The 27,415-nt window shown below is 48.1% G+C and overlaps 1 protein-coding gene across 1 annotated transcript; it reads right to left on the bottom strand.

Annotated features, from left to right (window-relative positions):
* Positions 1 to 20,083: 20,083 nt before the first annotated feature.
* ERF (ETS2 repressor factor) lies at positions 20,084 to 27,061 on the bottom strand. The gene is given in 5 exon segments (XM_060258089.1): positions 20,084 to 21,435; positions 21,437 to 21,714; positions 23,299 to 23,365; positions 23,367 to 23,415; positions 26,810 to 27,061. Coding segments are annotated over 5 exon segments (1,350 nt in total). The 5' UTR covers positions 26,842 to 27,061; the 3' UTR covers positions 20,084 to 20,511.
* Between the last annotated feature and the right edge of the window lie 354 nt (positions 27,062 to 27,415).

The raw sequence follows: 27,415 nt of genomic DNA, 5'->3' as shown, positions 1-27,415 counted from the left end.
TGGTCCTGCCACTAGGCAAACTAGGCAATGGCCTACAGCATTGTTTCCCATTTGCAGGGTTGGGACCCGGTACCGAGCCATGGAAGCCTCACTATCGGGTCACAAGAAAAGCCAAAGCTAGCCCCGCCCCCAGCAAAGCATGACCTCTGCTCTGCTTGCTTCCTCCCCCCATCTCTGTGTTGTGCAGAGAAAAGCTAGCCTTGAAGACTGACACAGGCTGCAGAGCCTGAGCTTCACTTGGCTTCCTTCCTTCCCCTGTTTCTGTGTTGTGTAGAGAAAAGCTAGCCTTGAAGACTGACACAGGCTGCAAAGCCTGAGCTCCATTTGGCTTCCTTCCTTCCCCTGTCTCTGTGTTGTGCAGAGAAAAGCTAGCCTTGAAGACTGACACAGGTTGCAAAGCCTGAGCTCTGTTTAGCTTCCTTCCTTCCCGTCTCTGTGTTGTGCCCCACCCACCTCACAGGGTGTCTGTTGTGGGGAAAGAAGATAAAGGAGGTTGTAAGCCACTCTGAAACCCTGAAATTCAGAGTGGAGGGCAGGATATAAATCCAATGTTGTATTATTATTATTATTATTACATTCAGAGCTTTTTTGAGCAGGAATGCACAGGAACGTAGTTCCGGCTGGCCTGGCATCAGGGGGTGTGGCCTAATATGCAAATGAACTCCTGCTGGGCTTTTTCTACAAAAAAGCCCTATGTGAAATAGTGGTGACATCGCAGGGTGTGGCCTAAGATGCAAATGAGTTCCTGCTGGGCTTTTTCTACCAAAAAAAGCCCTGATTACATTGTAATATATAATGAAATAATTATGCAACTCACGGCCTACTTGCTAATAGCCCACGGACTGGAACCGGTCCATGGTCTGGGGTTTGGGGACCCCTGCTTTAGCAGTAGAAGGGTTGGGAAACTAGAGAATCATAGCTGAAGTGATCCAGGTATTTCCCGGTGCAGTTCCGGGTGTAAGATACCTGCTGAGTGAACTGTGATAGATCAAAGGTCATTGCATTGTTCTGTTTCCGAGGGCATCTAGCCAGCTGTCTCTTGCACCAACGCTGTCTCTTCCTTGCCCCTTCCCCTGGACACAGAGGCTCCATTTGCTTGGCTAATTGATCTGTGCTTATCCTGCATTACAAACTTGCTTAACATAAGAGCCACACAGAATAAACATCAGATGTTTGAGAGCCACAGGAAATTAATGTCAGATGTATGAGAGCAGGCGGCAAGGAAGGAACTAGATGGGGGAAGGGGGGGAGAGGTGGAAAGAAAGTAACTTTTAACTTTAAATGCATTCTCCAAGCTGCTGGCTGGCTTGGAGAAGTGATTGAAAGAGACAAATGCCTTTTGCAAGCCAGCCAATAGGCTTTGAGAGCCACACCATGTGTGTGAAAGAGCCACATGTGGCTCCTGAGCCACAGTTTGGCCACCGCTGCTCCATTACATTTTGACATATCTTGTGGCGATGAATTCCAGAAGTTAATTATGCACTGTACAGAGATGCGCTTCCTTTTGCCTGCCCTGAACCTACCCATCAGCCTCGTTTAGGAAACCTGAGTTCACTAGATGAGAGAGGGAGGGGGTGTAAAAAAAAATCCATCGAGAAGAAGACCAAACAAAGCTGTCTGGGCTTAAGGCAATGTTCCCTCTAAGCTGCAGAGTCTTGTGAGCAAAAATTCTACTTTATGAGCTACTGGCATTAAAGTTGTGAGCTACTGGCATTAAAGCTGTGAGCTACTGCATAAATTAGTGTGCTCTGGGGTCATTCTTCCTGAGCTAAGGAAAAAACGTGTGAGCTGGAGGCTAAAAATCTGTGACCTAGCTCACACTAACTCAGCTTAGAGGGAACTCTGGCTCAAGGGTTTCATCTCAAGCCTGAGGTGGTGGTGGTTCTCCATCGCTTCAGAGTAAAGTTCAGAGCACTTCTGGTCATGCACAGAATACACCTTTCCTCTCGTTTCAAACGAGAAATAGTTTTCTCCGCCCGCCCCCACCAATTCGTCTGGGATGAGAATCAAGTCTTGCTGAGCCTCGGTAGATTTTCGAGATTATCTTCTGCTCTGTAGTAAACAGCTTTGCCTCGAACACAAGACAAACTGAGCCTTCGGGGTCAGGCACCCAACCGCCATGGCAGGGAAGATGGAATGTTGATTCCAGTTGACCACTGAGGTGCAGAATATCCCCACAAACGCCCACCCACCTTGTTCCACCTCAAGTGCTTTGGGAAATCCCAAGCCAAGCGACCTCTTCAAAGGTGATCTGTATTTGAAATCGTCCAGGGGGCTTGTTTTGTTGGCCGAAAGGCAGTTAATAAACCTCTTAAATAAGGACTTGCCAGGTGGACTTCCAAGCAATGACATCATTATTTTCCCTGCACTAATTCCATATTGCTTTCTCCATCAGGCGATGAGTTGATTGAAATGATTCATGGTCAGGTTTTTGTGGGTTTCTTTTTTTTAATGCAATGATTGGATATACTGTAAAGCAGAATCGCTACACACAGTCTACGCTAGGTGATGCTTCAAGGCTCTTGTTCTCAATTTGGGGTGTCCAACTCATTTGTAATGAGGGCCGGATCTGACATAAATGAGACGTTGTTGGGCCGGGCCATGTGTGTCATAAAATGTAATGCCAGGTAGCGAAGATATAAACTTTATAAAGGATGCAGAAAACACAAATTTTAAAAAAAACTTGAAATATGCTTAAAAGATTAGCACTCCTGCAATACTTTGTTATTTAACAGTCTCTGATAACGGATACCTCTTGTTCTGAATTATTGCATCAAAATCTGGAGACAATGCGCTGTAGCAATCTTGAGCGTGCTGTTGAGGTGTTGTTCGGGGGGGGGGGTGTAAGTAAATCTACTTTTGATTTATTGACATTCATTACAGAAATCTCATGGTCAATGCTTTGAGCCTAAGACCCACGGGGAAACATGAAATGGCTGGGCATTGCGAGCTTCTGTACATAAGCTGCTTCATGTGCTGGTCAGCCAGTAGAAAAAATAGACACTTTGCTCTGTAGCTCTTGTGCAATTGAGCAAGCCTAGCAAAGCAAGTGGTGATGCAGAAGAAAGCAAGAGATAGAAAAGGAAACAGATGACAGTGACTTGCTCGCAGGCCTGATAGGAGCCCTCCGGGGGTCTGATCCGGTCCTCAGGCCGCATGTTTGATACCCCTGCCCTATACTATCCCTAAATATCCTTGTAACTTTTCTCTCTTCTGACCCTAGTCTTCCCGCTCATCTTCCCATTGATGCGTTTTCTACCGTGCAATTTTTGCTGTGCCTCAAATATCTATAGTCTCTTGGCTTCTGTTTCCCAAACCACTCAAATTTAAAGGATCCCAGGTAGCTGGAAAGACACCTGACCAAGCCCTTCAGGGTCAGCTGCCAGTCGGAGGAGGAGACAGCTCAGGTTACAGGGCTAGGAAGAAGAAGATGAGTGGGTAGCATCAATTTATAAGATACATCACATTCTAAAACATTTTTTTTAAATACAATCAATGTAATTAAAATTGTAATAAATACAATAAAAACTATAACAAACCTCCAGTACACAGCTAAGAGATGGGTAATATATGATGGTCTGATAAGAAGGAAGGAGAAGAGGAGGAAAGGAAGGCCAGCTGTAGATGAAACCCATCAGAACGGAGCCCAGTGGTGCCCTCAACCATGAGCCTGGCGAAATAGATCTGTTTTGAAGGTCCTGTGAAACTGTAGTAAGTCCTACATTGCCCTGATCTCTCCCGGATGATTGTTTCACCAGGCTGGAGCCTGGCTTGAAAAGGCCCTGGTGAGAATGAGCAGACGCTCTTTGGGGCAGGGACCGCCTCTTTGGGGGACATACCAGGAATTACCCTTTTGACATTGACAGGATTGCTGGTCTGACACAATGTAAAAGAACCTCAAAGCGGTAAGCAGTTTGACCATTGGAAGTCCCGTATCTCGGCTACCTGGCAACTCTGGAATCGCTCACTGCTTCACAGAAGAAGAAGACAAAGATGAAGAAGAGGATATTGTATTTATATCCCGCCTTTCACTCTGAATCTCAGCGTCTCAGAGTGGCTCACTATCTCCTTTACCTTCCCCCCCCCCACCAACACACACCCTGTGAGGTAGGTGGGGCTGAGAGAGCTCTCACAGAAGCTACCCTTTCAAGGACGACTCTTGCAAGAGCTATTGCTAACCCAAGGCCATTCCAGCAGGTGCAAGTGGAGGAGTGGGGAATCGAACCGGGTTCTCCCAGATAAGAGTTTGCTCTTTCAAGGACAACCTCTGCCAGAGCTATGGCTGACCCAAGGCCATTCCAGCAGCTGCAAGTGGAGGAGTGGGGAATCAAACTCGGTTCTGCCAGATAAGAGTCTGTCCTTTCAAGGACAACCTCTGCCAGAGCTATGGCTGACCCAAGGCCATTCCAGCAGCTGCAAGTGGAGGAGTGAGGAATCAAACCCAGTTCTCCCAGAAAGGAGTCTGCCCTTTCAAGGACAACTCCTGCGAGAGCTATGGCTGACCCAAGGCCATTCCAGCGGGTGCAAGTGGAGGAGTGGGGAATCAAACCTGGTTCTCCCAGATAAGAGTCTGCCCTTTCAAGGACAACCTCTGCCAGAGCTATGGCTGACCCAAGGCCATTCCAGCAGCTGCAAGTGGAGGAGGGGGGAATCAAACCCGGTTCTCCCAGATAAGAGTCTGCCCTTTCAAGGACAACCTCTGCCAGAGCTATGGCTGACCCAAGGCCATTCCAGCAGGCGCAAGTGGAGGAGTGGGGAATCAAACCTGGTTCTCCCAGATAAGAGTCTGCCCTTTCAAGGACAACCTCTGCCAGAGCTATGGCTGACCCAAGGCCATTCCAGCAGGCGCAAGTGGAGGAGTGGGGAATCAAACCCGGTTCTCCCAGATAAGAGTCCGCACACTTAACCACTACACCAAACTGGCTCTCAGCCCAGATAGCCCAGCTTAGATAGGCCGGGTGAGCCTGATCTTGTCAGATCTCTGGAAGCTAAGCAGGCTCGGCCGTGGCTGGGACTTGGATGGGAGTCCACCAAGGAAGTCCAGGGTTACTGCACAGAGGCAGGTGAGAGCAAACCACCTCTCTTTAATCTCTCTTGCCTTGAAGCCCCTACCGGGCTACCACGTCACCTGTGACTTAACAGGGGGGAAAGCCCATGCTCATCAGAACTTGGAAGCTAAGCAGGGTCAGCCGTGGTTAGTAGTGGGATGGGAGACCACCTGGGTTGCTTTGCAGATGCAGGCAACCTTTTGCTTGGAATGCCCCATGTACTGGGTTGCCAGCTGTAACTCAGCAGCATGTTCATCTCACTGGCATTCCTATAGGGGTCACCACCAGTGTTCCCTCTAAGCTGAGTTAGCGCACAGATTTTTAGCCTCCAGCTCACACATTTTTGTCTTAGCTCAGGAAGGAGGACCCCGGAGCACACTAATTAATGCAGCGGCTCACAACTTCAGTGCCAGCAGCTCACAAGACTCTGCAGCTTCGAGGGTACATTGGCCACCACTAGGGTTGCCAATCCCCAGGTGGGGGCAGGGGATCCCCCGGTTTGGAGGCCCTCCCCCCGCTTCAGGGTCATCAGAAGACGGGGGGAGGGGAGGGAAATGTCTGCTTGGGACTCTGTTATTCCCTATGGAGACTTATTCCCATAGAAAATAATGGAAGATTGATCTGTGGGTATCTGGGGCTCTGGCGGCGCTGTTTTTTGAGGTAGAGGCACCAAATTTTCAGTATGGCATCCAGTGCCTCTCCCCAAAATACTCCCCAAGTTTCAAAAAGATTGGACCAGGGGTCAAATTCTATGAGCCCCAAAAGAAGACGCCCTTCTTTGTTTTCCTATGGAAGGAAGGCATTTAAAAGGTGTGCGGTCCCTTTAAATGTGATGGCCAGAACTCCCCTTGGAGTTCAATTATGCTTGTCACAACCTTGTTCTTGGCTCCACCCCCAATGTCTCCTGGCTCCACCTCCAAAGTCTCCTGGCTCCACCCCTGAAGTCCCCAGATATTTCTTGAACTGGACTTGGCAACCCTAGTCACCACCCATCCCTGGACTGGCCTGAATCCCCTCCCCGTTCCTCTTCCATTGTTACTGTCACAGTGGGATGAGCTTTGGGGACCGATAGGAGATAGCAAAACTTTTGCATGCGCTTCAGATAGTATGTGGCCCTTTGTCCTGCCATGTTGCAGAGCTGATGCTAGCGCAACATGGTGGTGGTGGAAGACCAGGAGAAAAGCGGGCCTGCCTCTGTGCTCCCGCTGACCTGCAAACCCTTCTGCTCCTGATGTGTTGGAAAATGTGCTGCTGCTTCTTGGCCATCCACGGGTTACATGGACACCAGAGTGCCCCTGCTGATCTCAGCTGTTGAGCCAAAAATTCTCGTTTTCCCCTGAGCATTTTTTTAAAAGAAAAATTAGGCAAATTCACAGAGGAGAGGACTATCAATGTCTATTAAGCCATAGTGGCTAAAACTGAAGAACTTGCGTCTGGAGGCAGCATACCTCTAATGGCCAGATGCCTCAGGCAAGCCGCAGGGGGATATCTCGAATCCATCTTGTGAGCCCTCGGGGATATCTGGTGGGCTGCTGTTGGAGACAAAGAGCCAGGCGAGATGGATCCTAGGTCTGACCCAATGAAATTCTCGTTAAATCTGATAAATGCACCACCCGAGGACGTCCGGCACGAGCCACGGCAGGTTTGAGAATCCAGAGCGAGGGTTCGACACGACACTCGCGCTCGTAAAAATCAATGCGAGTGCAAATAGCTGAAAGGGGATTTATTTTTTCCCCTCTCCCTTCCCAGTGCAGGAATGCACTACCCAAAGGGTTAAAGCGGCAGCAGGTGGGGGGAACACGAAGAAGGGGGGGGGAGCAAGAGAGATGGAGAGGAGGTTAATGAATTATTTAGTAAGTCAAGGGTAAGGAGCAAAGAGCCTCCCAGTGGGAGAGGGCCAGATTAATTCAATTAAAGGGGATGACGGCACTGCGCCTCACCCGGGCGGGTATGCACACAACCGCACCTGCAGGGCCCGCGTCAGCAGAGCCGCAGAGGCCAGGGCCCCCGGGTTGGCAGTGGTGAGACAAAGTAGGGTGCGGGTCAGACGTATGCGGGCACTGGGCAGAGCCGTATGAAGAAGCATTCCGTTGCCCCCACCCCGCAAGTGAGTGCCAGGTCCCTGCTCAACCATGCTCCTGAGGGAGGCGTCACGGTTGCTAAGAAACACTCTCTCTCTTGGCTCACACCCCACTTCCCAAAATAGCGAAGGCAGCAAGAAGCACCCCACCCCGTTCCCCCATCTTCAGTCGCCTCAGGACCACAGACAGACTCTTTTGGCCCACCTGTCAGGAGGCTCGGCCTTGGCCGTCCATCCTGGATAGGGGCTGTTTGGATCAAAGAAGAGTTTTCCCCCAGCTGCGTGGGCCTGAACAAGATATTTGTGGAAACCCAAGGAGAGTCTGAAGAAATTCCAAGGGTGTATTTCCGTCACCGTGTTCAAATTTGCGTCAAGAAATCGATATGAAGACTGGAGAACATTAAAAATATTACCACCTATGTTCCCGTGGACAGTCCCCATATTATCACACGATCTCATCACTGGCCTTGTTTTTGTCTGGGGGGGGGGATGTACTGGGAGAGGGGGTTGTAAAAATCTTGCCTCTGTAGGTCATTTGTTCTTAGCCCCATTTCTGGGCTGCAATGATAGTTGTTAAATCTTAGAGGGATGCTCGGGAATGCATACGCATATTTGAACTCTCAGGCCAAGCCACGCTGCCATTTAACCTCACAAAGATGGCAAACTTCCTTTTGAGGAGACGTACGATAGGATAATGATGTTTATAATATAGTGCGGGGTGGCCAAGGGTAGCTCTCCAGATGTTTTTTGCCTACAACTCCCATCAGCCCCAGCCAGCATGGCCATGCTGACTGGGGCTGATGGGAGTTGTAGGCAAAAAACATCTGGAGAGCTGCCCTTGGCCACCCCGATATATTGGGTTCAATGCAAGGAAGAGGCAAGGTGGTAGTGATCATAGCTCTTTACTTCAGTACAGCATAGTATAGGGCTGCACTCTAAGACTGGGGAACTGGGCCAATGGGGCCAACATATACACATCAAGGTTCCCGCACTAGCACGCCATTGGGTCATTTGAACCAGCAGGGGGGCCTCTGATTGGGCCAGGGCAGCAGGGGTTTGGATCCTACTGTCCATTGTTTCTGAGTCCCGAAGCTCAGTCCTACAGGCTGCAATGAGCCAGGCAGGAACATACACACATAATAGTCTTCACTTTGGTCCGCATACACAACAATGCTTTTCTAGAATATCAAAAGTACAAAACCATCGTTGCCTTTCAATCAGTGAGGTGGACTGTTGCAGCCTGCTGATGCAAGAACGAAGGAGTCTTTGGCTATAAGGCGTGTTGTGTGGTGTCAGAGAGGCACTCAAGTGGTAAACTTTCGTGTGAGAAGACAATTAAGGTTGGTCTAGGCCTGGGGAGGCCCAAGTTCAAGTCCCTACACTGCCCTAATGTCCACTGGAAGGTCTTGGGCCTGTCATCTTGGTGTCCCTCACCAGGCGGTTGTGATGACAGAAAAGAAAAGAGGGTTTTTCAAATATCTGGAAGGTTGTCAGACACGAGGGAAAACACCTGCTCTAGAGGGCAAGACTACATTAAGTCATAGGACAGGGGTGGCCAAACTGCAGCTTGAGAGCCACACGTGGCTCTTTCACATGTATTGCGTGGATCTCGAAGCTCCCACTATCTTGTTGACTGGCTTGGAGAAAGCATCTGTCTCTAAATTAATGCGTCAAGCCAAGCAAGACGGCAGCTTGGAGAATGTTTTTAAAGTTAAAAGTGCTTCTGTTCCATCTCTCCCTCCCCATCTATTTGCTTCCCTTTCTTCCTTTCTTCCTTGTGGGTCTCTGACATTCATGTCTTGTGGCTCTCAGATATCTGATGGGTATTCTACGGGGCTCTTGCATTAAGCAAGTTTGGCCACCTGTTATAGGAGGATAGAAACAGTTTCCTGGTAAGGAGTAGTTTGACATTGGGGCCGGTCATTTTGGGAGGGGGATTTTTCCTTGCTTGAAGTCTTCTGGCAGAGACTTGACAGGATACTGTAGGTTTGGATTTCCTGCATTTACTAGGGGATCAGACTAGATGGCCTTTGAAGCACCTTCTAACTATGAATACAACCCTTTTCGGGGATTGTGTTTCTGGCACTTTTTTTTAAATTTTTGTTAATTTGCATTCCGCCCTTTCCCGCAAGCAGGCTCAGGGCGGATCACAAGAGTTAAAACAATTAAAAACAGCAAGCTAAAACCATAAAATACAATAAAACAAATAACACATATATCAAAGGCGGTGGTTCCCATTGAGTGCATTGTATATATCAGTACAGCAGTAGGCCCAGAGATGGGCTGTATCAACAGAAGTATAGTGTCCAGATCATGCGATGTGATGGTATCGTTTTTCTCTGCTCTGGTAAGACCTCACCTGGAGTATTGTGTTCCGTTTTGGGCACCACATTTTAAGGATATAAACAAGCTGGAATGGGTCCAGAGAAGGGCAACGAAGATGGTAAGGGGTCTGGAGACCAAGTCCTATGAGGAAAGGTTGAAGGAGCTGGGGATGTTCAGCCTGGAGAGGAGGCGGCTGAGAGGTGATGGGATCACCATCTTCAAGTACTTGAAGGGCTGTCCTATAGAGGGTGGCGTGGAATTGTTTTCTGTGGTCCCTGGAAGGTAGGACGAGAACCAATGGGTTGAAATTAAATCAAAAGAGTTTCCGGCTCAACGTTAGGAAGAACTTCCTGACCGTTAGAGCAATTCCTCAGTGGAACAGGCTTCCTCGGGAGGTGGTGGGCTCTCCTTCCTTGGAGGTTTTTCAACAGAGGCTAGATGGCCATCTGACAGCAATGAAGATCCTGTGAATTTAGGGGGAGGTGTTTGTGAGTTCCTGCATTGTGCAGGGGGTTGGACTAGATGACCCTAGAGGTCCCTTCCAACTCTATGATTCTATGAAATAATAAATTAAGGTAAAATAATATAGCAATATGGCAGGCAATGGAGGCCATGTCTTGCATACTGAGAAAAGCACAGGACACGTGATCCTTTCCATAAGTGCGTTTGCCATGTTGTGTGAAAAGGGCAACAAAGGTAATTCCCACCCACAGTATGCACTACCGAAAACCAAGGGAAAGCGTTTGCACATAGCAAAGATGCTTGGTGCACTTGTTGCCTATTCATGCAATGTGGCAATAGAAAATAACAAGCTGTCCAAGATGCAAGATAGGAACACCAGAAATATATTGCCTGAAAAAGAGCTGTTGCATATTATACCACACCAAGCTCCTTCAGAGGAAGAGGAAGATTAACATCTTGCTGATAAACCATGTCCCTGTTCTGTAAATCACCAAAGGGTAGGCTGCCATCCATTTGGGGCAACGCAGACAAGTCCAATTAGCAGGAGCCAACCAAGTAATTACTCCCGACTCTTTTGCCGTTTCCGGTATTCCCTTAGGAAGTTTGTCGTTCCCAGAGCGAGGGAATTCTGGTTTCACCTGGGTGGCGGATTTCCCTACAGATTAGGTGAGCAGTTCTCCATTGGGTCGGGCTGGAAGAACAGGAAGGACGAGATATTCCGGTACCCGCACCTGACCCACGAGGCATGCTTCCTTCCATCTCTGACAGGGCTTTCAAAGGCCCTTTGCAACAATGCAAATGCTAGTTAGATCTGAAGCCTGCTCCCAGAATCTCACCCTCAGCTATCTGGGCTAAGACCGCCACTTGCTAGTCGATTTTGCATACAGAGAAACTAGGATCTGCCAACGAATACAGCTTTCGTAAGATCAGACTTTGCTTGTTTTAAGGCGATAGCCCTTATGAGTACATGTATACTTAAAATGTGTATGTGTGGTGGATAAAAAAGTAAAAGGTAGTCCCCTGTGCAAGCACTGACTCGTTACTAACCCATGGGGTGACGTCACATCGTGACGTTTTCTTGGCAGACTTCTTACAGGGCAGTTTGCCATTGCCTTCCCCAGTTATCTACACCAGTGGTCCCCAACTTTTTTGGCACCAGGGACTGGTTTTGTGGAAGACCGGGGGGGGCGATGGTTTTGGGATGATACAATTGTGCACGTTATTTCTGTTAGTTTGGTGTAGTGGTTAAGTGCGTGGACTCTTATCTGGGAGAATCGGGTTTGATTCCCCACTCCTCCACTTGCAGCTGCTGAAATGGCCTTGGGTTAGCCATAGCTTTCACAGAGCTGTCTTTGAAAGGGCAGCTTCTGTGAGAGCTCTCTCAGCCCCACCTACCTCACAGAGTATCTGTTGTGGGGGAGGAAGATGAAGGAGATTGTAAGCCGCTGTGAGACTCTGAGATTCGGAGTGGAGGGCGGGATATAAATCCAATGTCATCTTCTTCTTACATTGTAATATATAATGAAATAATTATACAACTCATGACCCAGTTGCTAACAGGTCACGGACCAGTACCAGTCCACGGCCCAGGGGTTGGGGACCCCTGATCTACATTCCCCCCCCCCCCAGGACGTTGGGTACTTATTTTACCAACCTCGGAAATATGGAAGGTTGAGTCAACCTTGAGCCGGCTATCTGAACCCAGCTTCTGCTGGGATCGAACTCAGGTCGTGAGCAGAGCTTGGACTGCAGCACTGCAGCTTACTGCTCTGTACCATGGTGCTCCTACATGTGTGGTAGATGCTATTTATTTATATTCTGCTGTTCTCCCAGTGGGGACCTATAGCGGCTTACATGATTCTATCCTCCGTTTTATCCTCAGAACAACCCTGTGTGATATAGCTAGGCTGAGAGTGTGCAACTGGCCTGAAGTCGTCCCGCAAGTTTCCTTTGCACGAGTGCAGATTTGAACCTGGATTTCTCAGATTCACGTCCAACACTTTAACCACTATGCTAGCCTTTCTCACCAGTGGGGACCCAAGGCAGCTTACGTCATTCCGCTCTCTCCTCTTTATCCTCACAACAACCTTTGAGTTAGGTTAGCCTTAGAACATGTGACTGGCCAGGGTCACCCGGGAAGCTTCCAAGGCACAAGTAGGGATTAAAACCCAGGTCTCCCAGATAATAGTCCGACACTCTTAACCACTTTACCACGTGCTGCCCATCAGTGGTCAAATGGTGTTTATTGGCCATCTCCTGCTCCCTCTTTATATTTTTTAGTGATTTTTAAAAAATATATATACAAGTTAATATCAATATTAATATCCATAAACAATTAATTAAACTCATGGAATCAGGTTGTAAACGAGCCTAAATACTTACATGCATACAATAAGATATCGAGTAAGGATTTTAAGTTATAAAGATGTACCTAGATATGTAGACCATTTTCTACCCAAGGAGAGAGGTCAAGATGAAAACAAAATTAAGATTAAGACAATAATTCCTGTATCAAAACGCAGTTAATCTGAACTCATATTGTCATTAAACTATTAGTTATGCATTGATGTAACAAACACGAATTTGAGCAGAGGATGGTGGAAGACAGGAGGGCCTGGCGTGACTTGGTCCATGGGGTCGCAAAGAGTCGGACTCCACTGCGCGACTGAACAAACAACAAAATGAATTCTTAACTGCCTAAATATTCTCTACGCAAACTATTACAGGTTATTCCAAAATTTATTATCTGGTAATTATAATTAGGTGCGATCCACGACTAGCACAGTAAAAGAAAAGGAAGGTGGAAAAAGAGAGAAATAAAAAAAAATGTTAGTAAATAGAAAAGAAACAAAAAATCCCTCTTACTTGCAGTTGGGGGGCATTTCTACCAGAAAGCAGCTAGGGTGGGGAAGTTAACCCTTTCTCACAACACTGTAACCATAATCCAAATTGCTCTCCTTACCACGCGGCTCATAGGGCTTTAAATCTTGCAAATCTCCCATGTCACAGGTTGTTGAACCCTAAGATTGCCAGGAGTGAGGCATCCATCCTTGCCCTCCCAAGCGAACCCAGACCAAACACAATGCTAATCCAAAATATGAATTTCCGTTCAGTTTCTGTAATTCATACAAGTCTTTTGAGCCGCCCGCAGGCTGGTTTTGAAAGCCTGACAACCAAGGATGCAAAAGGCTTCTCCCACCAGCATGCACACCTTCAGCGTTCATCCAAAGAAAAGTTCATCACAGATTAGAACAGCCGTTGAAAGGACTACAGCCTTTTCCATCCGAGTGCAACTGTAGAACACTCTTCGGAAACCTGGCCTTGGACATTCCTTGATTGCCTTCCAACCACCTTCCACACACCCTTACAGACTGCACTTGGAAGGGCAACAGGCCATATTTGAAAGCTGTTATTGTCAGCCATGATTGGTTTTGCATTCTGTGTAACTCACGAAGTCTGTGAATCGAAAGTGGTGGACAAGAAATAGATACCAGACAATGACATATAAAGTCATAGTTTAGAACAGGGGTGGCCAAACTGTGGCTCAGGAACCACATGTGACTCTTTTACATATATTGTGTGGCTCTACAAGCTCCCACTGCCCTGTTTTCCAGCTTGGAGAAGTCATTTCTCCCTTTAAATCACTTCTCCAAGCCAAGCCAGCCGGCAGCTCGGATAATGCATTTAAAGTTAAAGTTACTTTCCTTCCATCTCCCTCCCTCCTCCTCCCCATCTATTTTTCTTCCTTCCTTCCTCCCTCCCTCCCCTCAAACTTCTGACGTTTCTGTCTTGTGGCTCTCAAACATCTGACATTTATTCTATGCGGCTCTTACGTAAAGCAAGTTCGGCTACCCCTGGTTTAGAACTTTCTCCTCCTCATCTTCTAGCTGTAGTTATCATCTTTTAAAAAGCACCAGATGTCTTCTATTGCCCAGGGAGGTCTTGCTTGTTCCCCTGCCACACCTGAAGTGGTATAGTCTAGGAAAAACTATGCCACTAGCTTATCTTGATAGTATATAAACCACTCAGAGCAATAGTGCTGCAAAGAATTAGGGCTCCTAAGGGCCAAAAGGAAATTAACAAACATCTGCTGCTTTGGATATTAAAGATGCTACTGAAATCAACCATTTCCCCAGCCTAATTTCCAGGAGTTGCTGTGTGTGGGGAAGCCAAGACTCCCCTTGTTGTCTCTATACACAAGGTTGTTTGAAAATGTATAGCACTTGCAACATATAGGAACAGAGTTCTGGAGACAACATTAGGAGCATTTTTTTCTCTCCCGCCAGACAAGAGGTCTTGTCAGAAGGCATAGCATATACAAGATGCCCCCTTCCTCTCAACCAGTGTGACGCAAAACACCAACCGGTACGGCAGGCAGACAAAAACGGATATGTCTACAGAGGTACTGAAACTGCATGCATCTACTGTTAAGGTCTGCTCCAAAGTGCCAACGTCTCCTCCCACCCCATCCTGAAAGAAATCTCCAGAACATTTTCCCAAAGCTTAAAGGGCAAAAAGTCACAGACTGGTACCAGCACATGCAGCTACGACAAGTGTATTCTGCCCTCAAAAAAATAAAATTCTGCACCTGAACAATCCCATTTCTGCAACCATATTATGCAAATTTGCTGATGTCGCATAATTCTGCGATTTTCACTTTTTGAGGGAAAACCACCCCCCCTCACCATTGCACCATTCCTTGGCAAACACTCCAACCTCTGCGTCACATGTGGCCGTGTACTGACACATGTCCAATACTCAGCCCAACCAGGGTTAATTTTCCCAAGGGCAGCTCTTCAGGGAAACTCTTGGCCAGGATCTGGGAACGTTAGTTTGAGCTCAAAGAGTTTATTGTTGCTCATGCTTTCTTGTATCTTCTGCTATCCTGCCATTCGTTAGCCTCTGAATGTGAAGGACCGGGGCGGGAAAACACTAAATGTGATTCTCGCATATCTAGTAGCAGTTTGATTACCAGTCTGGTTCACCAGTTCCACTGTGTTGAATTCCAGACAAAAAAGGATGATGGAAATGCTTCACTTTCGAACAAAAAAAGGATGGCATAACCACTGAAATGCAAGGCTAGAAATCTTTTGCTCCGGGGAAATCAGAATTCTACAAGGGATTTTTTGAATCTGGTAGCATGACTCTACATTGGTTAGCTAGTTCTCCACAGATCCATTTTGACCCCCACTTCACAAACCACTTTGAAGGAGGCTTCTCTCCCGCAAACAAGACTGGGACGTCACAGTGGCTGATAAACGAGGTGTGGCAGGAAGTAGGAGGCCCTGTTCACAAGTTACGCGGGTACATGATTTCTCTTTATATATATATGTATTGAGTAATTCTCATTTTATGTTCAGCGCCATGTTCAACTGAAGGCAAGACAGAAACCACAAATTTTTATTCCAGTACTGTCCTTTGTGAATGCACATTGCAGCTATCTTACGGGGTCATGTTATAGAAAAAGGGGTGCCGGAGTTGATTAGCGCAACTTATTTGCATATGCCACACATCCCTGACATGACAGGATGGTGTACTAAATTATATCAGCCCAGCAACTAAAATGCTTCTTGAATTATAATTGTCATAAAACCTTACCCCCATCATACTTTTAAAATTACTTTCTCTTATGTGGCCACAGTGGCATGAAGATTTCCATCTTCTGCTTTATGTGTTTTGGTTATTTTCCCCATTTTTTTTTTGTGGGGGGAAATATTAGAAAGATTATCAAATCTTAAAAGTTCAACAAAATTCTCACAGGAGGTTTGAACAATGAAGCCAGAAGCAAGTATCTTTGGGAGGGGGGGGTGCAGTAAGAAAGAGCACAATAAAATTTCGAGGTTCTGGAGCACCGCTCCTGTGAGCTTTCCCCCAAAATAAGGCCTGCAAAGAGATGTACGTTCACTTTACTTTAACATGAACACAGCTTCTGGAAAACAAAGAGGCCTCATCCTCTTGCTACTTAAGCAGTTTTCAAAGCGGGTTTTGGGAAACCCTGCGGTTCCTCAATTTAACTAGTTATTGTTAGAGAGTAGTGCTTATGTCTGGCCTTGCTCGTTTTTCACACACAGCCCGAGGGACCGCTGTCAAAACCACGGGGAGGTCAACAGGCCCCACGTGAACTGGGTTATCCCCCTCAGGGGTCCCTGCCATAGCCAAGTCCCTCCACCCACCTAGTAATAGGAATTTTGCTACTAGATGTAAGGAACATGACATGATGGGCCTATGGTTGAGACAGCGGGCGTCCTACTCCATCGGCTGGCCCATTGTGGCGATCCATCTGTGCTATGAGATAAATTTATTTCATTCACTATCCTGGTTCATATATGTTGAGCCGCCATTTTAGAATGTTATAATTTGTTGTGATCTGTCTGGTCTTAATTGCCATTTTACACTCAATGCACAGCAGCCAAGAAGGTCTGAGCGCCTGCTCCGGCTGCAACGCCACTGAGGATGTTCTCCGCAGCTGAGAATGAAACGTCTGGAAGGAAAACTTTCTTCAGTAGAACACGGCACTTGCTCCCGAAAGATTCTACAAACCCTAATGATGTTACCAGCCGTGAAAACCTGAAATCTTTGTTTTTAGAATGTTATTCGCCCTGAGGCCATCCTTGGGAGAGGGTGGACTATAAATTACAAGGAAGGAAGGAAGGAAGGAAGGAAGGAAGGAAGGAAGGAAGGAAGGAAGGAAGGAAGGAAGGAAGGAAGGAAGGAAGGAAGGAAGGAAGGAAGGAAATAGTCCTGTGGACATCAGAACACAACCGGGACCTGTGGTACTGGGGGGGGGGAGCAGAATCCCTTCCCCCTTTTACCATTCTCCTCCATGGCTGCCGTTTTCTGATGGCTCCTAGCCTCTGTAGCCGGGCCCACCGGACCATCACTGCTGGTGCTGCTCCCAGGCCCGTCAAAGCTTCCAGCTGCTACCACTGAAGAGGCAAGCTTTTATATTGTCTGCACACAGACAGACAATTCTAGTCTTGGAGGGGTTTTACATGCCCCAAATTTAATGTTCTAAAAAGGTGATGATTATATTGGATTTATATCCCGTCCTCCACTCCCAAGTCTCAGAGCAGCTCAATCTCCTTTACCTTCCTCCCCCACGACAGATACCCTGTGAGGTAGGTGGAGCTGAGAGAGGTCTCACGGAAACTGCCCTTTCAAGGACAAATCTGCGAGAGCTGTGGCTGACCCAAGGCCATTCCAGCAGCTGCAAGGGGAGGAGTGGGGAATCAAACCTGCTTCTCCCAGATAGGAGTCCACACACTTAACCACTACACTTTTTTTGTAGCAGAAACTCCTTTGTGTATTAGGCCACACCCTGTTGATGTAGCTAATCCTCTAAGAGCTTACAGGGCTCTTAGTTCAGGGCCTACTGTAAGCTCCAGGATTGGCTACATCAGGGGGATGTGGTCTAATATGTAAAGGAGTTCCTGCTACAAAAAAAGCCCTGACTACATCAAACTAGATTTTAGATTTTTGTGCAAACCTGAGAGGCCTTCCAAGTTTGCAGAAAAATCTGCTTAGTATCAACATGGCCCCAAGCTGTGTATTTAGATATCTGCAGATGGGACGGCCAGATTTTGCTATTAGATATATAGATTAGGGCAGGAACATCAAACTCATTTGTTATGAGGGCCAGTTCAGGCATAAATGAGACCTTGTAGGGCCGGACCATGCCATGTCGGAATGGGCTATGCCTATTTAAGATTAGGTCGCTGAGATATAAACTTTATAAATGACACAGACAAGCACAATTAAAAGTTTTTTTTTAAACCCCTCTTAAAATAAAAAATGCTCTCTTTCCTTCCTTCCCCAGGGAGCTAGGAGGGGGAGGAGCCTTAGCCAATGGAGAAAACAGAGGTTTTGCTCTGTAGCTCCTGTGTGATTGAGCAAGCCTGGCAAAGCAAGCTGTTATGCAAAAAGAAGCAAGATATAGGGAGAAGGAAGCACATGACAGTCGGTTGCTCGGGGCCTGATAGGAGCCCTCTGAAGGTCTGATTCAGCCCCTGGGTCGGATGTTTGACACCCATGGATTAGGGTTTTCATTAAAATTGCTCCTCAAACCCCACAAGGCAGACACCCCACACCTGCACACACTACGAGAGAGAGCTTCAGATACAGACCAGAGACCTGGATTCAAATTCCTGTTCAGGCATGAAGCCGATTAGGCAACGAGGAAACAAATGCGATGACTCTTTGCAAGTTGTCAAAATAGGCATTCAACTTCCTGTGAAGTCTTTTTGATATGTTGTGCAATAAAAGGAAAATTACAGTAAAACTGCACATTTGTTCAGGTTAAAGAAACGGCATGGGGGAGGAGGGAATCTTAAGATGCCATTAAGCAGGGGTGGCCAACGGTAGCTCTTCAGATTTTTTTTTTTTTGCCTACAACTCCCATCAGCCCCAGCCAGCATGGCCAATGGCTGGGGCTGATGGGAGTTGTAGGCAAAAAAACATCTGGAGAGCTACTGTTGGCCACCCCTGCATTAGGGAACAAATTAGAGTTTCCTAGATTTAGAAAACATGCCAAAAAAAATTTATATCCCGCCCTACTCGGTGGGGCAGGGCGGGATATAAATCAGATAAAAGAAAACAAATAAATAAATAAATGAAAAATTCTGCAGGCATCTGGATTGCCTGCGTGCAGAATTGTAACTTTTCACATGAAGTGTGGAACACACTACTCCAATAAAGCCAGCTATATGGAAACCAACATTGTTATGTATTGGATTCACACTATCATGTAGTAGTTAAAAATATTAGCTTGGTGTATGGAAGGCCGTTCGAAACCCATGACACTCAGTGGCTGACCCTGGGCCAGTTACACTGTCAGCCTAATTTACCCCATAGAGAGGGAATCATATACACTAACCTGAGTTCCTTGGAGAATGGGGCCGGACGAAAACGAATAGACAATATAAAAATAAGAACATAAACCTTGAAATAAGTAGAATATAAACCTTGAAATATCAAAGCTTTCTTTGTTAAAAAAGGGGGGGGAAACAAGAGGCTATGAAATTTCAAAACCCTTTATTCGTTCTTTTTTTTTTGTTTGTTTTACATTCTTAAAATGAAGACACCCCCATTTCCTTGATATGTACAAGAATCTGAATAAGGCTGTATAAAAAAAACAAACAAACCTTGAGCGTGTCACCATTCACCTCACAAAGAGCAGGTTCCAATTTGGGTCCAGCCCACCGTGTTTTAATGTCTTTCCAAAGCCCACTTGTGGGGTTTTGGCCAGAGTGAAAAGAAAAAAGGCTGGGAATCTTGGGTAATCTGTTTTTGTTGCTCAAGCAGGGGTGGTTGAAAATGAAGGCATAGATCTCTGCCAGGGTGAGGGCACCAGGAAGGAAGTCCAAAGGGTGTATTGGAGGAAATCCCCGTTTTGTTTCTCCAAGGCACACCGTCACCCCCCACAGAACCGCCGACTGCTTTCCTCTCTTCCGCTGATGAAGCGAAAACTGGGTTCAATGAGGAAGTGAGCCAGTGCCTTGATTTCTTTGGGGGTGGGAAGAGGATCTGTGGGGCAACTTGAGTGAAAAGCTAGGCGATTAAGAAACAGGAGTGCCCACTCCCCCTGGTCACGTTCTCTTGGAAACAGTACTCCAAACAGGCACTTAAAAAACCCTTAAAATCCCGACACCCCGCCCGCCTCCCTCCCCAACCCCATAGTGGGACAGGCCAGAGGGGGGGGCGGGCACTATGCCCAAACCCACATTTTTTGGTTACATAAAGCAATGAATAATGAAGGGGTCTCTTGGGGGGGGGGATCCCTTTTCTCTTTGCCACAGGCCTCGATTACAAAGCTCTACAAACCTGCCAAGGCGCCGTGCGCTCAGCCAGATGAACTGCCTAAGAGACAATAACATCCTCCTTGCATTATTTTGGGGTGGGGAAGATGCGGGGTTATTAGTTACTGCCCCTTCCCTTTCGATAGGAGCTATTTAGAAAGGTGGATGAGATGCAAATGAGATTATATATGGCTAAAAATCTCTTTTTCAATCCGTCGGGGGAATAAAAAGCGTATTGTGCTTAATATGCCAATAGTGGGGAAGAGAAGAGGAAAGGGAATTATTGGGAAGGTGGCTTTCATAAAAAGCTCTTCCCCCAAAATAGGACAACCCGCACAAGGCCCTATGAAGGAAAAAAAAAAAAGCAATATATATATATATATATTTATTTAAAATACTTATTTGTTTTCTTTGTATTTCCTTAAAAAAGAACGCCATGGGGCTCTATACCTTAAAGGACCGGGGGGGGGGGGGAGTAGCTCGACAGGAAAGAGAACCGCTTAAAGTTGCCCCAGCATATTAATATCTTAGAAATCCCCCATCCCCGCAAAGAGGTTTCTTTATATTTATATATATTTATATGTATATAGACAAGTAAAAACTGTTCAATATTAACCCCTACCCCCCGAAATGTTTCAGGCTTCCGAGGGAGGCAAAATAAAATAAAATGTACAGAGTTTCGAGGAAGAAAGGTAAACTGACAACAGTAAAAAGATAATCTCTGAGTTAAGGCAGCAAAACCAGCCCCGCCCCTCTTTAAGTCCCTGTGTCCTGGGAAGGGAGGGGGCCGTGCATCCTGGCTCTAGGAGTCCCGATTCTCAAGGGTAAGTTCAGCAGTGGCCCGTTGGAGCTCCGTGCTGATCCGCCGGCCACCCCCTCCGTGACTACTAGCATCGTCTTCCCCTTTCACCTTCTTGTCGTCCGTTTCCTCAGCCCCCGCGCCGGCTTCCAGCCGCTGATCCTCACTCCAGCGGCGCTTAAATCGTAGTTTAAGGGGGATACACTTCCCGCTTTCCCCAGCCCGGACAACAGGAGGAACCGCAGGCTGAATCTCCTCCTCTCCCCCGATCTTCTCAGGGGGTGCGGCGGGAGCCTTGAAGACCTCCTCGTCGTCATCTTCTTCCTCGCTGATGTCGGTGACCTCCACAGTGAGATCTTCCTCCGACTCGCCCTCCGAGATGGGTTCCACCTTGATTTGAGGGAGCGGGGGCGGCTCGGCCACTGAGGCAGAGGAGGAAGAAGAGGGGAGGCTGCTACTGGATTCTCCAGGGGGCGCGCTGGGAGGCTGCTGCTTTTCCCGATTGCGGCGCCCCAGCGGCGGCGGTTGCAGCTTGAATTTGAAAGAGGTCGGAGGCTCCTCGGCCTGTGGGGGCGGTGGTGGGAGAGGGGGCTTGTCGAGGCGTTGGGGTTGTGGGATGACAATGTTGGGGTAGTGTAAGAAAGCCCTGGGGCTAAGGTGGTAGTTATAAACGCTCTGGGTGTGGGCCTGAAGATAGCGCTTCATGTCCTCAGGATTGAAGGAGAAATGGGAGCCTCCCGGATACATGGGGCTGAGAGTGGGTGAGGGAGTGTAGTTCATGTGTGTGGGGGTGAGGGGGAGAGCCGGGGACAGCTGAGGGGGCAATAAGGCAGCGGGTCCAGCCATGGGGGACACTGGGAAAGGACTGAGGGGCTCGGGAACCCGAGGGCGAGGATAAACCCTGAAGAGGCTATCGTGGGACAAGCGAGGGTGGCCGGGCACCGGGGGGTCCACGGAAACCACCTGCCTCCCCTCCCCCACGCCTTTGCTCCTCAGCCAAGGACTCCTCCACTTCAGAGTTAGCCGACGTGCCGTCACTGCAGTCGCTGACCGAGCCCCGGGCCAAGCGGCGAGCCACAGCCGAGAAGACGCCAGGCGAGCGCAGATCCTCAGCGGGGGACAGCACATCGGAGGGCGTGGAGGGTGGGAAGCGGAAGTGGGAGCCACCTGAGGGCACCGGCGGGGCGCTCTGGGGCACTGCCCCACCTGCGGGGCAGGGAAGAGCAAGTTAGGAAGGTTCACCATTTTCTAGTGGGTAAAAGGTACAAGATGGCCTAACGCTATGGCTCTTCCTCTTACTGCGTCATTTCCAAATTCTAACATAAACATGAAGTTGGTCAATACCAAGTAAGGCCACGATGGGCCAGGTACTGTCTGTTTTGGCTGGCTGCAATCCCCTTAGGCAGAAGTTCTTCCTGCTCGTTCAGATTTTCCGAACTAGAAACACCAGGACTGAACTTCACATTATGTGCTCTACAACAGGACGACGATCTTTCACCGATTACTCCCAACCAACTCCTCCCCAAAGTTCTTCAGAGATAGTACCAATGTTCCCTCTAAACTGCAGAGTCTTGTGAGCAAAAATTCTACTTTGTGAGCTACTGGCATTCAAGATGTGAGCTACTGGCACTAAAGTTTGTGAGCTACTGCAGAAATTAGCGCGCTCTGGGGTCATATTTCCTGAGCTAAGATGAAAATGTGTGAGCTGGAGGCTAAAAATCTTTGAGCTAGCTCAGACTAATTCAGCTTAGAGGGAACACCTCCGCTATTGACCCGTCCACTGGGCAACTACTGAAATCTGGATCTCTAAATTGGGACCATCAATCAACAGGGCTTTTTTTGGAGCAGGAACTCCTTTGCATATTAGGCCACACCTTCCTGATGTAGCCAATCCTCCAAGAACTTACAGGGCTCTTAGTACTGGGCCTACTGTAAGCTCTAGGAGGACTGGCTACATCAGGGAGGTATGGTCTGATATGCAAAGGAATCCTGCTACAAAAAAGCCCTGTGTGTAGTCAACCAAACAGTAATAAAACACTCAAATTCTGGTCCGTGACCCTGCCCCCCTCAAAAAGAAATTTCTGCTATGGTCCCTGCAGTATTTCCTAACATGGCTGCACCCTTACATGTTCCTTGGTGAGGCACACACTACATTGAAGTCGAGTCTTTTGGCCCTCCAAGCACTTAAAATGATATGGTCCTCCATTCTTGCCCATGCCCTGATAAACCCCCCTCCCATGTAGACCCCCCCCCACTTGTTTTAGGGTCATGTAGACCAGTAGCCCCCAAGCCTTTTGGCACTAGGGACTGGTTTAATGAGAGACAATTTTTCCCACAGACTAGTGGGGTTGCAGCACTGGTGGGGAAGGGGAGGTTGCCATTCCAGGCTGCCCCCTGCGCATGCCACATCCTTGCCCCCCTCATGGGGGTCTTCAAATAGGGAGAGACTAGGGCTGTTTCTGCCTCCCCCTCCCATTTAAAGACCCCTGCCAATCAGCTGATTGGTGGAGGTCTATAAATGAGGGGTATGCTAAGGTCGCAACGCTGTCCCTTCTGCTGGCCCACGACCCGGGCAGATGAAAAGAGGTGGTGTGGCATCGCTCCAAGGGCTGCCTCCCCCTGCAGCCTTTTTAGTCCAGGGCTGCTCTGCGTTTGCTCCGCAGCCCGGTTGCTAGCAGGCCACGGACCAGCACCGGTTCATGGCCCGGTGGTTGGGGACCCCTGATGTAGACTACAGTCATGCACCCTCCTCTCAAGGCAGCTTGTCTCCCCCCCCCCCCACCAACTCACCTCCCATGCCCATGTCAATGAAGGGATAGTTGACCAGCACCAACTTATTGAAGTTGAACTTGTAGGTTGAAGCGCTTGCCCTTGGTCTTGTGTAGGATCCGCTTGTTGTAGTAGTACCTGGGGGGGGGGGAGGGGGGGGAATCCAAGGTCAGCAATTCACAAATTCCATTCAAGAACACACACACACACACACACAAAAAAAAGCTCTACAAATATGTGAGGGGGGGGCTTTTTTTGTAGCAGGATCTCTTTTGCATATTAGGCCACACGCCCCTGACGTAGCCAATCCTCCGAGAGCTTACAGGGCTCTTCTTACAGGGCCTACTGTAAGCTCTTGGAGGACTGGCTACATTAGAGGGGTGTAGCCTAATATGCAAAGAAGTTCCTGCTACAAAAAAAAAAAAAGCCCTGCGTGAGGGTGGTCTGATCTTCCGGCACGGCTCCAGAAGGCCATGGTTTTTTTCCAATCTGAGGGCCCTTGAGGCTGCTGAAGAGGGAACTTAGACTCTCAAATTGTTATACTCTGAAATCATATTGGTCTTTACGGTGCTACTGTGGTTTTTGAATCTGAGTCTTCTCTTGCAAACCAATGATGGCTACCACCTCTAACTATGGCAGGTAAATACCTAGGCCACTAGGCAGAGAACTTCGACAAAGAGGGTTCCCACTCTGATTAGGAGGTTAAGTTATTTGGGAGCCCCGCAGCGCAGAGTGGTAAAGCTGCAGCCCTGCATTCCAAGCTCTGCTCACGACCTGAGTTCGATCCCGGGTTCAGGTCGCCGGCTCTAGGTTGACTCGGCCTTCCATCCTTCTGAGGTCGGTAAAATGAGTACCCAGCTTGCTGGGGTAAAGTGTAGATTGACTGGGGAAGGCAATAGCAAACCACTCCGTAAAAAAAGTCTGCCACGAAAACGTCCTGACGGAACATCACCCCATGGGTCAGTAACGACTTGGTGCTTGCACAGGGGACTACATCTACTTTCCCCTTTAATTTGGGGGGAGGGGGCAGGATTTTCAGCTCCAACTGACTTTTCCACTGGAAACTGAAAAGAAGAGAGAGAACCCCCTTTAGGCCACCCAAAAACAATTACCGTATTTTTTTGCACCATAAGACTCACTTTTCCCCCCCAAAAAAGTGGAGGGAAAAGTGTGTGCGTCTTAAGGAGCGAATACTGCAAAAAATTCACACAAATGCCTCTAAATTCACACAAACAGCTCTAAAAACTAGGTGCGTCTTATGCTCAGGTGTGTAGGCATTCCCCAGCTCCTCAACAAAATCATGATATTATTTTCTTCATTGCCCAAAGGCTGAGACACTACAACCCTTCTTCTACTCAGTGACCTCCAACCATTGGAACTCTCTCCTTTTGTTTTTTAAGCTCTTTTTTCAAGACTATATCAGAAGTCTGTTCTCCTCCTGGCTTCCTTCTCAAGCAAGCACAAAGTTCTCAAGAACCTGGTGTCTCTCCTCTTCCCTTCAGAGCCCAGAGCGCCAAGCAAAGGTGGAATCCTAGCAGGAGGTCCTTTGCATATTAGGCCACACACCCCTGATGTAGCCAATCCTCCAAGAGCTTACAAGGCTCTTTTTTGTAAGCTCTTGGAGGATTGGCTACATCAGGGGTGTGTGGCCCAATATGCAAAGGAGCTCCTGCTAGAATTCTATCCCTGGCGCCTGTGAACCCACTATGAATACAAGTGGAAGGGTTAAACTCAGTTTTTCTGTAATTTTGTCATCGAATTCTATAGTCATAGCTCCTCCTCTCTACCCTGAATCTATAAGAAAAAGCTCTTCGGGTACAGGAAATCCTCCAATTGACAGATAAATATGAAAAACATTTGAAGAAGTGAGTTTCAGTAAAATCAAAGGTGGTTAAACACAGATCTCTGCTGGGATTTTGGGTTGCCCAGACAATGAACATAAGAGAAGCCATGTTGGATCAGGCCAATGGCCCATCCAGTCCAACACTCTGTGTCACACAGTGGCCAAAAAAAACCCCAAGTGCCATCAGGAGGTCCACCAGTGGGGCCAGGACACTAGAAGAATACCTAGGCGTACAAAACTACTTTTGTGAGATCTTGGCTGCCATTTTGGGTTGCCAAGGGAAAAGAAGTGAGCCATCACGGGGTGGGAACTGAGCTTTTGTTCATCTCTGATCTCAGCAAGCCCTGTCCTGGTAGGCCAAGATAGCCTGATCGCATCAGATCTCAAAAGCTAAGCAAGGCTGACCCTCATGAGTACTTGGACAGGAGACCACCAAGGAAGCCCCAGGTTGCTATGCAGAGGCAGGCAACGGCAAACCACCTCTGAATGTCTCCCTGCCTTGAAAACCCCATGAGAGGTTGCCCTGAGGTGGGGGAGGAGGGAGAAGAAGAGGGGAAAGGGGGTAGGGAAGAGAAAGGAAGGAAGGAAGGTTTATACCCCGCCCTTCACTCAAGAGTTTTAAGAGCAGCTTAAAATCTCCGTCCCTTCCTCTCTCGACCACCATTTGTGAGATCACCCAGCTGGCTGTACATGGAGGAGAATTATACCTAGCTCTCCAGATTAGAGTCTGCTGCTCTTAACCAGGCTTGACTTGGTAAAACTGGCAGTCCAGCACCCATCTCCACCTCAGTCCACCACCACTAACAAAGTTGTAAACAGGGGTCCTGATTCACAGGATTGTTGAGAGGCCAGACACTAAAAAAGAACACTCAAGAGGAGCTCAGAGGGTGAGGACCAAGTCCTGCTATCAGCCACCGAACAGTCAGATGTCATTCTCAGTTCGAACCACACATTTCTCGCTTTGTGCTTCTACGAGGAAAGGCGGAACGAACCAATAGGGTTTACGAGTTATTTAGCGAGACTAAAAACAGAATAGTGATGCAACTTCAGGTGGGGAGGGAGCGCCTTTGCTCATCTTTCACCGTTCCAAAGACAGAAGGGTTTCAATGCTAGAAAGATGCTCCGTCTAAAAATAAATATATCCCTGAGCCATCCGTGGGAAGGGCGGGATATAAATCCCAAATAAATAAAAATAAATAAATTAAAAAGGGGAAATGTCTGGATGTTGCATCCCACCCCAGGTTATTCGTTTCTGAACGTTCCTGCATCCCACCCCAGAAAATTCGTTTCTGAGCGTTCCTGCATCCCACCCCAGAAAATTCGTTTCTGAACGTTCCTGCATCCCACCCCAGAAAATTCGTTTCTGAACGTTCCTGCATCCCACCCCAGGTTATTCATTTCTGAGCGTTCCTGCATCCCACCCCAGGATATTCGTTTCTGAACGTTCCTGCATCCCACCCCAGGTTATTCGTTTCTGAACGTTCCTGCATTCCACCCCAGAAAATTCGTTTCTGAACGTTCCTGTATCCCATCCCAGGTTATTCGTTTCTGAACGTTCCAAAGCAATCCTTGCATGTTCCAGGACACAGCCTGTTTTGGAGAATAAGCAGATCCCAAGTTTCTTCCTCTTTCTACCTGCGACTAACTACTCGGGCCTCCTTTTTGCGGCCGAATCTTTGCCCTCCTCACCTCAGAGCTCTGCTCAGCTTGTCGTAGTTCATCTGGGGCTTGCATTTCCGCACCCCCCAGAGCCGGGCCACCTCGTCCGGGTCCTTGATGACAAACTCCCCGTAGTCCCCCTGCCAAGCGATGACATCATGGTACTCCTCCTTCCGCAAGAGCTCCAGGATAAAATGCCACAGCTGGATTTGCCGTGAGCCGGGACTTGATTCGGGCTTGTAGGCCCAGTCGGGGAAGGCAAAACCTGGCAAAGGAAAGCAGAGAGTTTTTAGCTAGCTTCGGGAGGAGGACGGGAAGAGAAGCCAAAAAGGCGGGGGGGGAGGGGGGGATGGAGAGAGAAGAGAAACCACTTTGTAAAAGCTTGGAACGGAGCTGCAGGCGTTTCCCATACCCTGATCCGCTTCCCGCATCCCATCAGCGCGTGCTGGCAGCGGGGCTTGGAAACGAAGCCGAGTTGGGACTCGGGGTAAGAGGAGGCACTGTGCATCCTACGATGCAGCTACGAGGTGCAGAGATCTCTCCCCCCTCTCCGGTCACCACTGCCGCCGACCAGCACACATGGGGAGGGAAAACAGGAAACCGGCTGCTGCCACCGCCTTATGCAGCCAAGCGGCT

The sequence above is a fragment of the Heteronotia binoei genome, chromosome 17 (genome assembly GCF_032191835.1).
Source record: "Heteronotia binoei isolate CCM8104 ecotype False Entrance Well chromosome 17, APGP_CSIRO_Hbin_v1, whole genome shotgun sequence".
NCBI lineage: Eukaryota > Metazoa > Chordata > Lepidosauria > Squamata > Gekkonidae > Heteronotia > Heteronotia binoei.
The sequence above is the reverse complement of the archived record's forward strand: the minus strand, read 5'-3'. Positions and strand labels throughout refer to the sequence as shown.